Source organism: Cetorhinus maximus, chromosome 4 (genome assembly GCF_964194155.1).
Source record: "Cetorhinus maximus chromosome 4, sCetMax3.hap1.1, whole genome shotgun sequence".
Taxonomy (NCBI): Eukaryota; Metazoa; Chordata; class Chondrichthyes; order Lamniformes; family Cetorhinidae; genus Cetorhinus; species Cetorhinus maximus.
In genome coordinates, this window is record NC_135882.1 from 17,558,035 (window position 1) to 17,572,591 (window position 14,557).

Sequence of the window (14,557 nt, forward strand, 5' to 3'; positions counted from 1 at the left end):
ATAATCCTATTTGAGTGGATTTTGCTGAATATTTTACAATACATTTTACATGGGTCTCATTCTAAGTGAGCAGAGTGACAAATATTTGTCTTCAGATTTAAAATCTATTCTTTAATGGAGAAAATAATCAGTTTAAATGAATGTATTTTTATTCTTGTTGAATAGTGTGACATTTGTGATGGATATGGTAGATGGTCAGATATAGGGCAAATTTAGAATTCAGAAGGGTAGGTTTGTAGTCAACTAGTGAATAAATTACACAATGATGCTCAGAAAAAAATATAAATATTCTAAATCTCAACAGTCAGATTTTAGAAAAACAAAAGCTCATTTTATTTGACTAACAGCTGTCCATTTTACATGTACATGCATACGCATCATTTACGCACACATCACAGTTTAACGTTAGTTTCATGAATGTTAAACTTACATACACTCGTACAAAATGAGTCAATGCAAACTGAAGTATTAACAAAACAGACCTGTACTATAATTTGTAGTCTGTTGTGCTAGGTACCTTTTTGTACAATAAAACATATATAGTTAATTTAACATCTGTTCAATTTTTTTTAATGGCTGCACACGATGAAGCTGCGATAGAAAATGACTTTTTTTAAGTTTTACACAGCATGAAAAGACTTTGTCATGCAGAAGCTGTATTAAATATTAATCGATAGAAACAGAAGAGATTTTCTTTGTCTTTTAGGCCAAGTTACTGAATTTTCTTACACATACAAAGACACCCAACTTGGAATAGTAGCTGCCAATGTGCTCCATGACCATTCATTCAAACGCAAAACAAAGTAAACACTTTTTGCACTTTGTAATTTTTAGAGAATTTGGCACAGAAAATAAGTTTAGCGATTTTTAAAGAGCAGGAACACATTTTAAAAAACAAAGAAAAAAGCAGTTGCATTCTTTAAACATTAAAAACATATCTCTGCATCTCGAACATTGCGAAATACTGTTCTCTGTAGCCAGCTCTGTTGCTATGTTTTACTGCAACATTGTCTTAATTTGCTTGGAGGTAGTCTCATCATTCAAATGTTTGGTGGTGTACCTGGAAAGCAAAATGCTACAGCTCTCAAACAATGCTTCATATTAAATGAATTTACCTCAGGCATAGTGACACATTATTTTGTAAAGAGGTATTATACAATCCTACATGGATGAAATAAACATGCTTTAATAAAATACTATCCAGAAAAGAGAGGTGATTGTTAAAATTATGTACAGGTTTGATAGGGTAGATGTAAAGAAAATGCTTCCATTTCTGGGGAAGTCCAAAATTAGGCATCATAACTATAATAAATCCAATAAATAATTTAGGAGGAACTTCTTTACCAAGAGTCTTGTTAGAATGTGAAACTTGCTACCACGAGAGGTAGGTGAGGTGAATAACATGGTTGCCTTTAAGGGGGAACTCATTAAATACATGCAGAGAGAAAGGAATAGAAGGATATGCAGATACAGATGAAACAGAATGGGGGAACGCTTGTGTGGAGCATGAACACCAGCACAGACCAATTAAGCAAATGGCCTGTTTGTGTTATAAATTCTTTGCATTCACACTATCAAACTGCATCTCAAGGACCAGTACATAAAAGGTACAAGGTTTGATCTTTGTATGTGTAAGAAAGTGTTGTCATCATGCATCTCCTTAAAATGGAGATGGACACCAGTGAGATCCATGGCAACTATAGCTGCATTAAGTGTCCATGGCTTGAGGAGCTTTGGCTCAGTCAATGAGCTGGAGGCGGAGCTTCAGAGACTGTAATGCATCAGGGAGTGGGAAAGTTACCTCAACACTTTGTTCAGAAGGCCGTCACATTCCTCAGGATAGGATCTTCTGATTTGGTCATTGGTCAGGCACAGGGGGGCATGACTGTGATTGAGACAGATAAGGGGATCGAGAAGGTAGGAGTGGAAGAACCTCAGCCCTTGCAATTATTCAACAGGTTCGAGGTTCTTGCAGCTCGTTAGGATGAGAGTGGGGGGCTGCAAGATGAATGAGCATACTGACCATGGCACCATGGTACAGGAAGCTATTCAAGTGGGGGGAGTAAACAGGGACGTTTGTAGTAGTTAGAGACAGGCGGATAGACAGGGTTCTCTGTAGCCGAGGGCACAAGTCTGGAAGGCTGTGTTGCTTGCCTGGTGCCATATTTTGGACATCTGCTCAGGGCTGGAGAGGAACTTGCAGTGGGAAGGGGAAGATCCAGTTATGCGATCCAAGTAAGTACCAACAACATAGATAGGACTAGGAAAGGTGTTCTGCTTAGGAATTATGAGCAATTTAGGGGCTAAATTAAAAAAGCTGAACCTCAAAGGTAATGATCTCTGGATTATTACCTGAGCCACAAGCAAACTGGCATCGGGTAAATAAGATTAGAGAGATGAATGCATGGCTCAAAGACTGGTGTGGGAGAAATGGGTTTCAATTCATGAGGCACTGGCACTAGTACTGGGGAAACTGAGCTGTAATGCTGAGATGGGCATCACTGACCCATGCTGAGACCAGTGTTCTGGCGAGTCGTATAAATAGGGAGGCTTTAAACTAAATTGTGAGGGAAAGGGATCATGTGAGGAGAGATGGGTAAATTAAAGGGAAACAAGATATACAGCAGGATGGCGATTTGTAATGATAACCAAGGTGTGGCAGGAAGGGACAGAGCATACAAAAGCACCAGCAGATAAAGCCAGAGATTGCAAAAATGGTACAAAGACAGAGTTAAAGGCTCTGTATCTGAATGTGTGCAGCATTCATAACAAAATGGTTGAATTGTTAGCAGATAGAAATAAACATGTATCACCTGATAGTTTTTACAGAGACATGGTTGCAAGGTGACCAAGGTTGGGACCTGAATATTGAAGGGTATTCAACATTTTGGAAAGACAGGAAGCTAGGAAAATGTAGTGGAGTAGCTACCTTAATTAAGGATGACATTAATACAGTAGTGAGAGATGATCTTAGCTTAAAAGAGCAAGATGTAGAATCAGCTTAGGTAGAGATAAGAAATCGGAAAGGCAAGAGATCACTTGTGGGAGCAGTTTGTAGGCTCCCTAACATGGTAGGACAGAGTATACAGAAAGAAATAAATGAGGCATATAAGAAAGGTACTGCAATAATCATGGGTGACTTGTTGTAGATTGTAAACAGTTTGGTTCAGTGTCAGATAGTTGTCAGGAGAGGAACGGAGTTGGTGGCTAGGGAACAGGGCTTGTGGCAGAAATTGAAGAAAATGGATTCGGTCTTCCCAAATTTTAGTTGGAGGAAATTTCTGCGCAACCAGTACAGGATATCAGAAAAGCAATCTGATAAGTTAGAGACAATGTACTGGGTGTCATCAGAGTACATGTGAAAACCCATGCTGTGGTTTTGATTGATGTCACCAAGAGTCATGCAGATGAGAAATAGCAGGGCACCAAAAATAGATCGTTGGGGTCACCAGAGCTAGCAGTAAGAAATGGGAAGGGAAACCATTGAAGATGATTCTCTAGCCAAGGCTGGATAGCTTTTTTTATTTATTCATGGGATGTGGGCATCGCTGGCTCGGCCAGCATTTAACAAATGCCCTTGTTCAGAGGGCATTTAAGAGTCAACCACATTGCTGTGGGTCTGGAGTCACATGTAGGCCATATCAGGTAAGGACGGCAGATTTCCTTCCCTATTGGACATTAGTGAACCAGATGGGTTTTTATGACAATCGGCAATGGTTTCATGGTCATCATTAGACTTTTAATTCCCGATTTTTATTTTTATTGGATTCAAATTCCACCATCTGCTGTAGTGGGATTCGAACCACAGTCCCCAGAGCATTTCCCCTAAGTTTCCGGATTACCGGTCCTGTGACAATGCCACTACGCCACCACCTCCTTTGCTAGGGATGGAACCAATGAATAAGCTGGACGATGGTGGAGAGGCATTAGAGGATGGTATGGTGGACCATGTCAAAGGTTGCGGACAGGCTGTAAAAGATAACGAGGGCCTTTTTCAGTCACATGAGATATCACTTGTGACTTTGATAAGATCATTTTCGATACTATGGCAGAAATCTGATTGGATGGATTCAAACATGGAGCTCTGAGGAAGATGGGCACAGATTTGCAAGGTAGCAGCACCTTCTAGGACTTGAGAGTATAGGGGTGTTAAAGGTAGAGCAGTAGTTTCAATAATGGAGGAATCAGGGTTGGTTTTCAAGGAGTAGGTGATGGTGGCGGATTCATATCAGGAGCCAGGAAGGGAAATTGGCTGGTCAGCAGTTTAGTGGTAATAGGGTCGAGGCAGCAGGAGACTGGTCTCACAGACAAGATGAACTCAGAGAGGGCATGAGGGGAGATAAGGCAGAAAGAGAAAGATGTGAGCTCAGGCTACGGCAGGGGGCAATTGCAGATAAGGTTTGGCTCAATGGGCAAGGGAAAGGGAGAGAAGTGGCAGAGGCAGCTGATCAAATGCTCTTAATCTTAGTGGCGAAAAAAAATGGGGGTTATTTTTGTATTCCATGATCATCCTGGAATAGTGTGCAGTTTTAGCAGACAAGAGCAGGACTAGATAGTACTTAATGTTGACCAGGTAGTTCTGGCAATGTATGGTCGAACTAGTTCTCCGCCATAACCCTTTAAGTCTGTGTCCCTGCACTTAAGGGTGCGGAGACGAAGGCTGTACTGGAGTTGGGCGGTGGGGGGTTGGGGGGACGGACAGTCAAGGGAGAAAGAGTAATGGCTTTGATGGGCACTAGGAATTCAAAGGTGGAGGTGACGTTGTGGTTGAGCACATTGGTAGATGCAGAAATGGCGTGGTGAATGGCGAGTCAAAGGCTAGTCAGTTGGGATATTGAAAATGCTGTTATGAGTGAATTAGGAGAGCAATTTTTCTAGGGGTAGAATTAGAAGGTAGAAGGGGACATGGGTGAAGAATGACACAAGGAAATGATCAGAGATGGTCTTATCTGTGATTCACATGATGGGAATTACGTTGCCACATGAGATGGTAAAATCGAGGGGGCGATCATGAATATGCAACATGTGACCCGCATTGATTTATAAATTATATATATGCAATTATATATATTATGTACACATTTTTTAAGCCCAAATATAAAATATTTTCAATATTAAGTCTTCTAACATGAATAAATTGAATTTGGTAGCCAGAGTGCCACTTTCATTAGTAGATATTCAAACCCTTTACAAAGGTGAGTCAGTCTGCAGATCACAATATTGATGTATGAACATGTAAGTTCCAGCACGTTTCCCAACTGTTTTCAATTACCTGAGAGCATTCAGAAGGCCTTCTACACTATTTGGAGGCTGATCCTTTAGGACTTTTATGCACCCTTTCATCTATGGGAAGAATTCAATAGATGTAATATTAATTTCCACAGATTCACAATTATTTCAAGCAGTTTGGTGTAAATTTACATATATATTTACAAATATTTAAGCCTAGTTTCATTATAGCAACTTATTTGGAATGTATGGTGGAAAGTATAGCTGAGGAGGAATAATTTGCCTACTAAGATGGCGCTCACATTATAAAGAACATTCTCAAATACAAATATTTTATTACTGCTTGATAACAACAGTTTCAAAACACGATGGCAGCAGAGTCAGATGCAATGCAGAATGAACTCACATCAATTTTGGACGTTTTAGCAAATGCCCCAACTGGATGCACATGGTCATAAAGAATGATGACACCCACCATCACCCTCAGACAAAATGATACTGTTTCTTCACTTGCAAATCTGCTTCTGTATTCCCTGCACATGGAAAAAACAAACCAGATATTAATTTCACCTTTTTTTTAAAAAAACTTTTTTTTAAAAAAAGATTGGCAAGTTACCACATATCAATTTATTAGTAATTCTGGAAATGATTTCAGCTAATTGGCTTGCTTATCCAATTATCTCATCTCACAAGGTTGGGCTGGCCTGAACTTGATCAGGCTAGTTAAGGTACCAAATCAATCATCAGGGAGGTGTGTAAGAATTACTAAAGTATCATTTTCATCATGCAAACACAGAAAGGCTGACTGCTTCAAGAATATGCTTAGATTTATTCACTAAATGTGCCGAGTATACCAAAAGTAGCTTTCAAAGTTGAAATGGTTGAAAAAAATAAGCACTAACAGTATAATTTGTTAACCAGAAACTTACAATTTGTGAGTCAGTGATAGAAGTTAAAATGTATGAGGGAATCAATTTTCTGGCTGGAGGCTAGTAGGACTCATCACTGACAAATTAGCTTCTATCAGAGCTCCTCTCTGCTCCCAGTAGCAATGTAACTATTTATTTTTTGCTGCATCTTTTTATCTGAAATGAGAAATACTCTCAAACAGCTTTGAGACAAGCAGCCCACCAGTGAATTATTGCCTGGATACTAAACCCCCTTAATAGAAAAAAGTTTCTTCATGGAGTCCTGCCCTGCATTCATTGATGTCATACTTTCTACGTTTTGTTTTTAAGTTTGGATTTTCATGAGCAGGAATCAGTTTCCAAAAATTTACATGACCTGTATTTACATAGTGCCTTTCAGGGCCTGAAGACACCCAAAACGCTTTACAGCTAACAAAGTGCTTTTGAAATGTAGTCACTGTTGTGATATAGGAAATTCAAAAGCCAATTTGCAACATTCCTACACAAGGCCCCTCAAACACCAATAAAATAGATCAAATCATCCTGGAAAATCAATGGTGTGCAAATCAGCCAGCTAATGCAGGGAAATAAAAGATACACCATGAATTGGGCATCTCCAAAACTTGCTGGTTGATTTCTGCTGCTCTACCATTTCCCTCGTACAAATGACATCTCTATTATTTGTAAGAATTTGCTGGATTTTCACATCAATTGCCCATTATGCTCTCCACAGAAAGTTGGGACTCCGTACTAATGTTATATGCATCCTTTAAATTAAGTGATAATTGCTAATAACTGCATCAATCTCTCCAGCTCAGAAAGGGAGCAATTTAAATTGCTGAGCCTCATTCCTGCATGTCACAAATCAATAGTTTTTAAAATTTCAGAATTAATTTTCTCCCATTTCCTCTGTCTCTTTTCTCTCTCTATCTTAATCCAATCTGTTTCTTTTTCTATACTTACCTGATTCTATTCATTTACCCTCCTTCCTCATTGTTCTCTCACTCTTTCTCAATTCTTAAATCTCACTCTTTCTCAATTCTTAAATATCATTTGTTAAAGAGATGCACTGTTGGTCCTATCGCCCAGATGCCCCACTGCCTCACCACACTGTTAGCAGTTCACACTTCCAGCAAGTTATAAAGCAAGTACATTCAAGTTGAAAGGTGCAGGAAAACATCTAACAAATGCCCTCCTCTAGTAAGATTTGGTTACATGTCTTTAAAACTTTACTCCTCTGAAACAACTATCAATAAGAAGCATTATGCCCTACTCACGGTGTCTCCAGCATAACTCTGCATACACTTGCCATAGTGCTTAAGCAGTCAGTGGTGTTTTCTATGGGTAGAGACTTGTTCTACAAGAGAGACGAAGGGAGCAGCATTATTGGTCATTTGAATCAATACATTGTTACATTGAACTAGGTCTAATATTTGTGAATCCTCTAAAGTACAAAATGCAATTAATGAATTATAGTCTTTCAGCCAATGAATAGAATATAGAACAGAAAGCCTTATTCTCTACTTGAACTGTGGGTACATTATACTTACATCCGAAACAAATTTTGTTGTGGCATCACTCAAGGTTTTCAGCATTGGAGTTGCTTCAGCATAAAACAGGGACATTCTATTGGCCAGTTCATTATTTACTTCATTTTCTCCTTCTGCCTATATATAAAGAACAGGAATCAAATATTTGCATTTCGGCAATACTAATTCTTAAACCTCATTACTCCATCTCATTACTCCATATGCTGAATTTTATGTGAAAGCACCAATGAAGTATCACTTGCAAAGTTTTGTTCTAAAACACAAGAATTGCAAAACTGTTGTGCAACATTTATTATCCTCTAAATCGCCTCCATTTGAATTCTTAAAAAAAATTTGTGCATCTGGCTCCAAACTAAAGAGACCCATCTTTAAGAGAGTGCTCCTTGAGGTTACTCGAAAAATCTTAAAAATAAATTCTGAAATGTAATTTTGTTAAGTGGCATTTCTCCTTAAAAGCACTAGGATTAACCAATTCAAAATAAAGTGTAAAAAATATACCCATTTTCCAAATCTGATGTATTCTAAAATTGTTACCACGACCAATAATATTACAAATAGGGCACAGTGTCAACCAACCATAAAGAAATTAGAATATTTCTCTCCAAGTAATTGTTGCTCTGGTTATCTAAAACTGTAATTGTCTATTTGAGAGGTATCAATACATTGCCAACTTGCTGTTTACAATAGAAATGGGGCTTAAGGTTTGGTGTATGGGTAGGTGTTGAAGGAGACCAACAGTAATGCGTCATGCTTCATGAAAAAATGAAAGCAAGTTAGCATTTGACCTGCATTGGTCACAGCCACAAATGCTACTGTGAATATTAATCAAGCTTACTAAATTGATATTGAATGGGTCCATAATGATTTTGCACATTTGGTGGCATGCAATGATTCATTGTCGGCTATCCCTTGACACTGGCCTGGATTTTGAAGGCCACTGTTTTGATCTCCCACTCAAGACAGTTGCAGTCATATCATCATGAAGCAATTGCAAGACTGTGAAGAAGTTTCTTGGACATCCAAATCTTTGGAGCACAATCCACAGGGTCTCACGATTTACTGAATCAAATGTTTTGGTCAGGTCAACGAATGCAATGAAAAGTTCCTGGTGTTGTTCTCAACATTTTTCTTGGATTTGTCTCACAACAAAGACATGTCAAAGGTGCCTCTGGAAGGTCTAAAGCCACACCGTGTCTCTGGGAGGATTTCCTCAGCCACATGACATAGGCAATTCAGAAGAAAGCGTGTCAGGAATTTCCCAGCTATGGACAAGAGGGAAGAGAAAGCCTGAGAAGTCCAACAGTATGCTGACCATCATAATATGCAAAGCTTTTTTTGAAGCCACCAGGGCCATCTATAGACCAAGGTCAAATGGATAAAATCCCCTTGGCACACAGGATGGTGCTTCTCTTCTTCAGGATGACCATGCCATCTGCCAACGTTGGAAAGAACATTTTCTACACTTCCTCAACCGTGAATCCACAGTGGCAGCTGATACTCTCTAGGCTATCCCCCGGACCCTGCAGTAGAATCCATGAGTAAGCCACCATCTCGATGGGAGAGCTGCAACAAGCAATCAAACAGATGAAAAACGACAAAGCCTACAGCTCCTGATGGTATTCCAGCTAATGTCTTAAAAGCTGGTGGGCCTTTACTCACATCAACACTCCATGCACTGATCTTATGGATTCGGGAGGAAAAAAATTCCCACCCAACTACAAGAATGAAGCAATTGTAACTATCTTCAAGAAGGGAGATAAATCATGCTGTGGAAACTATCGAGGCATGCAATGATTATCAGACAAAAGTATAATTTAACTAACAACTAAGATGTGCAAAACGGTGAGGAGGGAGAAGAAAGCAGGCTGAAAAAAAATGAACACTAAGCTAATAGATTGCATGTAAAAGGATCGTGCAATGGAAGAGCAATTGAAAATCAGCATTAATAACTTATTACATAAGAGCAAAAATAATAGTAGGCCATCCAGCCCCTCAAGCTATTCAGAATGATCACAGCTGAACTTCTACATCATCTCCACTTTCCCACTCTGTCGTCTCAGTGTCCAAAAATACTCATCAACTGAGCATTCACAGTCCTCTGGGGTAGAGAATTCCAAAGATTCACAACCCCAAATGAAGAACTTTCTCCAAATCGCAGACCTAAATGGCCAACCCCTGTCCTGAGACTATGACCCTAGTTCTAGATTTACCAGGCATGGAAAGTAGCCTCTCAGCATCTATCTTGGCAAGTCCACCAAGAACTATTTTAGTTTTCAATAAGATTATCTCTAATTCTTCTAAACTCTGGAGAATATAGGTCTAGTCTACTCAATCTCTCCTCATAGGATAGCCATCTTTCCCTGATGTGAACTACTTCAGATAGAACAAGGACAGAATCAGATTTATCTAGGAAAGAACACCACTCAGGCAAATATATCTTTGCTTAGAGGTTTGGAGACCAAAACTGTACACAGCACTCCAGGTGTGGTTTCGCCAAAGCCCTATATAATTTTAGCAAGTCTTCCTTACTTTTACACTGCAAACCACTTGTAATAAAGGCTAACGTCCTACTTGTCTTCCTAATTGCTGGCCGTACCTGCATATTAACTTGCTGTGATTAACGTACAAAGACACCCAAATCCCTAGTTTCTCACCTTTTAAACAATATTTCACTTTTCCATTCTTCCTACTAAAATGGATAATTTCATACTTCCCCACATTATACTCCACCTGCCAAATTTTTGACCAATCACCTAACTGGTCTACATCCCTTTGCAGCTTCTTTATGTCCTCTTCACCTGGATACATTATACTCAATTCACAGTTACCAAGGTGCTTTTCCCACACTAAACAGAAAAGGGGAGCACTAGCTGCTTTTTAAAAGAAATCACATTTCCCCTATCTATCATAACTATGCTTGTGTCTTCTAAAGAGATACAAGTTGCAAGCCAACAATGCATCATGCTTCTAATACAGTATACTCTCAGTTGCAAAAATGGCTCTTCCTTTGAACAGGGCAACATGCAGCACTACCCACAGCTGTGATAACTCCACAGGCACACTGACCATCTTATTTCCAAGCCCATCTTTATCCAGTTGTATGATAATATTTCCAACTAAATTCCAAAAATGTATGGTTTGTGCACTAGGGCACATAGCGCTTTTCTTGGCCATAAAATCCGGATAACCAAAGTGAAAGTAAGCTTGATGCACTTGTCCTAGAACTGTCAGAATGACAAGTACAATTGAGAATGTTGCTGTGAATGATGTAAACCACTTCAGATGGAACAGGGACAGAACCAGATTTATCTAGAAAAGAACACCCTCAGGTCATAGTAGCAAACTGGATGATAGTTGTGTGCTTATTGATGCAGGTTTGCCACAGAGGATTACATCATTTAACATATCTATAGAAAGCATCAGAAAGTTGGTACTAACGAAAAATTTAAAAGGCAGGTTGACCAACAATCCCGGATTTTATTTTTCCATTTTGTTTACAACAACTTGTATTTATAAGTTATTTGTGCCTTTAATGTGCTTACAAAGTCCTAGAAGTGTTAACAAAAAAAACTGAACAATGTATGGAGATAGTAGGGCATTTGACCAAAACTGTAGATTTTAAACAGCATCCTAAAGGAGGAGGAAGAGCTGGAAAGGTTTACAAGAACAGGGAAGGAATTGCAGAACTTAGGGCCCAGGCAGCTCAAGGAACAGCCATCAATGGGGAAGCAGCATATTTTGCATTTCAAGCTGCAATGTCAACACACATAGTTCCCAACCTGGCCTTTAAACAAAGTGACTAAATTTAATTGGATACCAAGTTGACAGTGAAAGTAATACCACCATTTGTAAAACTGTCAATGAATACAGTACATACATCTGCCAAAAAATAACACTTTGCCTTGGCAGAACACATCAACTTGCCATTTATGTTGTTCAGTAAATTATAACTTGATAGCAAAATACTGAGTTCATTTTCAGGCCTCTTCTGAGCTAGTTGTATTCTTCAAAATGATATATAAATAATTAAAAACAATTACCAAATCAGAGTGAACTCCAAAGGGAATAAATAACTGACTTACTGGAACATTATTGATCCTCATACGACTTAAAGTTCTCCTGTAGTAACTGAAGTCATTCTGTATAGCAGGGTTTGTCATCTGGAGAACAAATGCAATTAGCTATGCAATGTTTAAATTTAATAGGGTGTAAGGTGCAGAAGTAATATGAAACATTACTGAATGTCTCCAATGAAATGTGAACATTTCCATGAATGTTCATCGATGAAAGGTCATCGACCTGAAACATTAACTCTGTTTCTCTCTCCACAGATGCTACCAGGCCTGAGTATTTCCAGCATTTCCTGTTTTTATTTCAGATTTCCAGCATCCACAGTATTATGCTTTTGTTTTAAAAATCATTAGAAAGTCTTGGGTTGATATCACTAATACTTTGCAAAATGCTACTGAAATTATGGAAAATAAGTGCATTTTATAGTGTCGGCATTGTACTATGAAATTCCATTAATTGAATAGCATTCATTCAAACAACTTCCTCCTTCTTTGTCCATACCTTCATGAGTTTACATTTCTCCAGTTTTGATGGTATGTGCACACACACACACACACACACACATAGGATGACAACAAAACTGAATTCTACACTTGCTGGTTTGTTTCTGATCTAAATGCTACACACGATGCTAAATGAAACACAGCTGCTATCCTTGGTGTACTTAGAACAATGGATTTCTGCAACCCACCATGAAACATTTCAAAATAGTAATAACAATGTTGAGCTGCATAAAATTTGGATTATTCAAAGCAAATATAATAAAATTGTTCTTCTGTTCCTTTGTAGCAAATGATTAACTCTCATACTGTTAAAAAAAAGTAATTTTCAGAGTATCCAAGCTGAGTCCAAGTAGCTGAATAAAGTTAGTAGAATGCTAATTTACGCAGCCATAGACCTGAGAATATTTACTCTCCAATTAAGTGCATATACTATCTGTTCCTTCCCCAATGTATTTCAGCTTCTGGCAATGGTGTGTTACAGATCACTTAGGGTATCACAGAGTTGCTGTGGCAACATGCACTTTTACATGCATATTGTACTCTGGAGCTATGGATAGTGATGGTAGAGGCTCCAACTTTCTTTCCATCACTCTCTTGCTCTAACCGCCTGGCATTAGTTGTGTTGGAAGGATTTGCAGGTTGATGGTCAACCTGTTTGGCCTTCCTTGCCCATCAAACCCTGGGGTGGGACTCAAAACCTGGAGCTTCTGGCTCAGAGGCAGGGACGCTACCCACTGCGCCACAAGGCCTTCATTTTACTTCAACTGTATCCCAAATATCTGCCAATATGAGCAAAAGTTGCTGCTTCTGAACTTATTTAACCAGCCACTTAGAGGTGATAGAAACTTGCTAATTTCTCCATCAAGCAGATGACATTACAGGGACATTCTACACAGTTTACTGCGCTCAGCATAACATAGCTCAAAAATCAAGAGGCATGAGGTGGGGTGGAGCAGAGGAGAGAGGAGAATAGCAAAAGGAAATGAAGCATGAGCCCATCCACTCCATGGCACACTACTGCATCAGCATACCACTGAAAAATCACAGAATCACTTTTGCTTACCTTAAGTTCGTCAAATCGTAGAGTGAAATGAAGGATCTCAGCAAACTGCTTGGCAAGAGCCTGCTCTCGCTCAAGATGTTGTGTGGGACTATATGGTGTGCTCGTCAGCGCTCCCAACAAGCCATGCAACGCTGCTTCTATCATCAAGAAAGTTTGGATTATTTTATGCTAATATGAGGATCACTTAAATCAAATATATCAAATGACATGCTGAATGAGCAGGAATTAATACGTACATTTGTCAATAGCTGAATTATGGAAGATGCAATTTTTAAACTAATCAAAGCACTGGGGTTAAGATCTCATTCTTTGATCAACTTGTTTACTGTTTAGTGGGTGTGCTTAGAATTATTGCCACATTTCAATAGATGTGTGTATATTAAATATATGTATTATGTTTCAAATCCAAATTGGTATGACTTACAAATGAAAATCATGCTGAGGTTTGTTGTGGAAAAAGGAGGGGTATTTCACTTTATGCTCAATGTAGTGAAGCTTGGTTGCAAGTAAATTCTAATATTCATAATGTAGAGAATCACCAAACTGTAACTGCTGCAGAATCCAAACCTTATTTATGCAATATCACACATTTTTATTTAAATCACTGCATCTCTGAAAAGTGCATTAATATAGAAGTTCTCTGATACAGTTATCTGAATCACTGGATTAATTTAGGCCAGCAGCTCAGGATGCTTGTAAGCCTGTATGCACAAAGTTCTTTCCTGAGCAGAATCCCTGTTGGAGCTCAGCAGTACAAACAAGGTGCTATCTGGCTGAATCAAATACTGTAGTTCCTAGATTCAGACTGTGAGATTCAAATAACATCTTTTTAAAATCAAGCTTTTAACACTGCACCCCTTTTCCCTGGTCCCTAGCTCCAGAATCAGATCAGTCACCCATTTTGGCTATACATATGATAAAAACAAACTATAAACAGCATATGAAAGCATAATTCACAAGGTTTAAGCACAGTACAGTTCAAATTTCTAGGCTTCAACATAGTGGCTATGTTTTATGTTACGTTGTTCAACCAGATTTTCTAACTTGTTGAAAACATTCTCCAATTGCCATTAAGTGATTTTAGGATCACAGCATTAACAAAAAACCTTTTATGAATTATGATTTCACATGCTGTTCAGTTCGACTTGATTACATGTATAAAATTATTAAAGTTTAAAGTTGCACAAGGACTTCACAAACACCTTGTGTTGTGCAGATTTAGCAAATGCTGCT

General features: G+C 38.7%; 1 protein-coding gene across 20 annotated transcripts in view; it reads right to left on the bottom strand.

The window, feature by feature from the left end:
• Window positions 1-309: 309 nt before the first annotated feature.
• fam49bb (family with sequence similarity 49 member Bb) overlaps window positions 310-14,557 on the bottom strand; it is a 227,242-nt gene continuing 212,994 nt past the window's right edge. For 17 of the 20 annotated variants that reach the window (XM_078539987.1, XM_078539988.1, XM_078539979.1 and 14 more), the window contains 7 exons: window positions 13,325-13,461; window positions 11,770-11,847; window positions 7,688-7,804; window positions 7,415-7,494; window positions 5,636-5,762; window positions 5,273-5,343; window positions 310-1,060 (listed from right to left, as the gene is read on the bottom strand). In XM_078539987.1, coding sequence (XP_078396113.1) covers window positions 997-1,060; window positions 5,273-5,343; window positions 5,636-5,762; window positions 7,415-7,494; window positions 7,688-7,804; window positions 11,770-11,847; window positions 13,325-13,461 — 674 coding nt within the window. In that variant the 3' untranslated portion in view covers window positions 310-996. The remainder of the gene's footprint in view (window positions 1,061-5,272; window positions 5,344-5,635; window positions 5,763-7,414; window positions 7,495-7,687; window positions 7,805-11,769; window positions 11,848-13,324; window positions 13,462-14,557) is intronic. The other 3 variants (XM_078539993.1, XM_078539994.1, XM_078539976.1) reach the window with 1 other exon arrangement.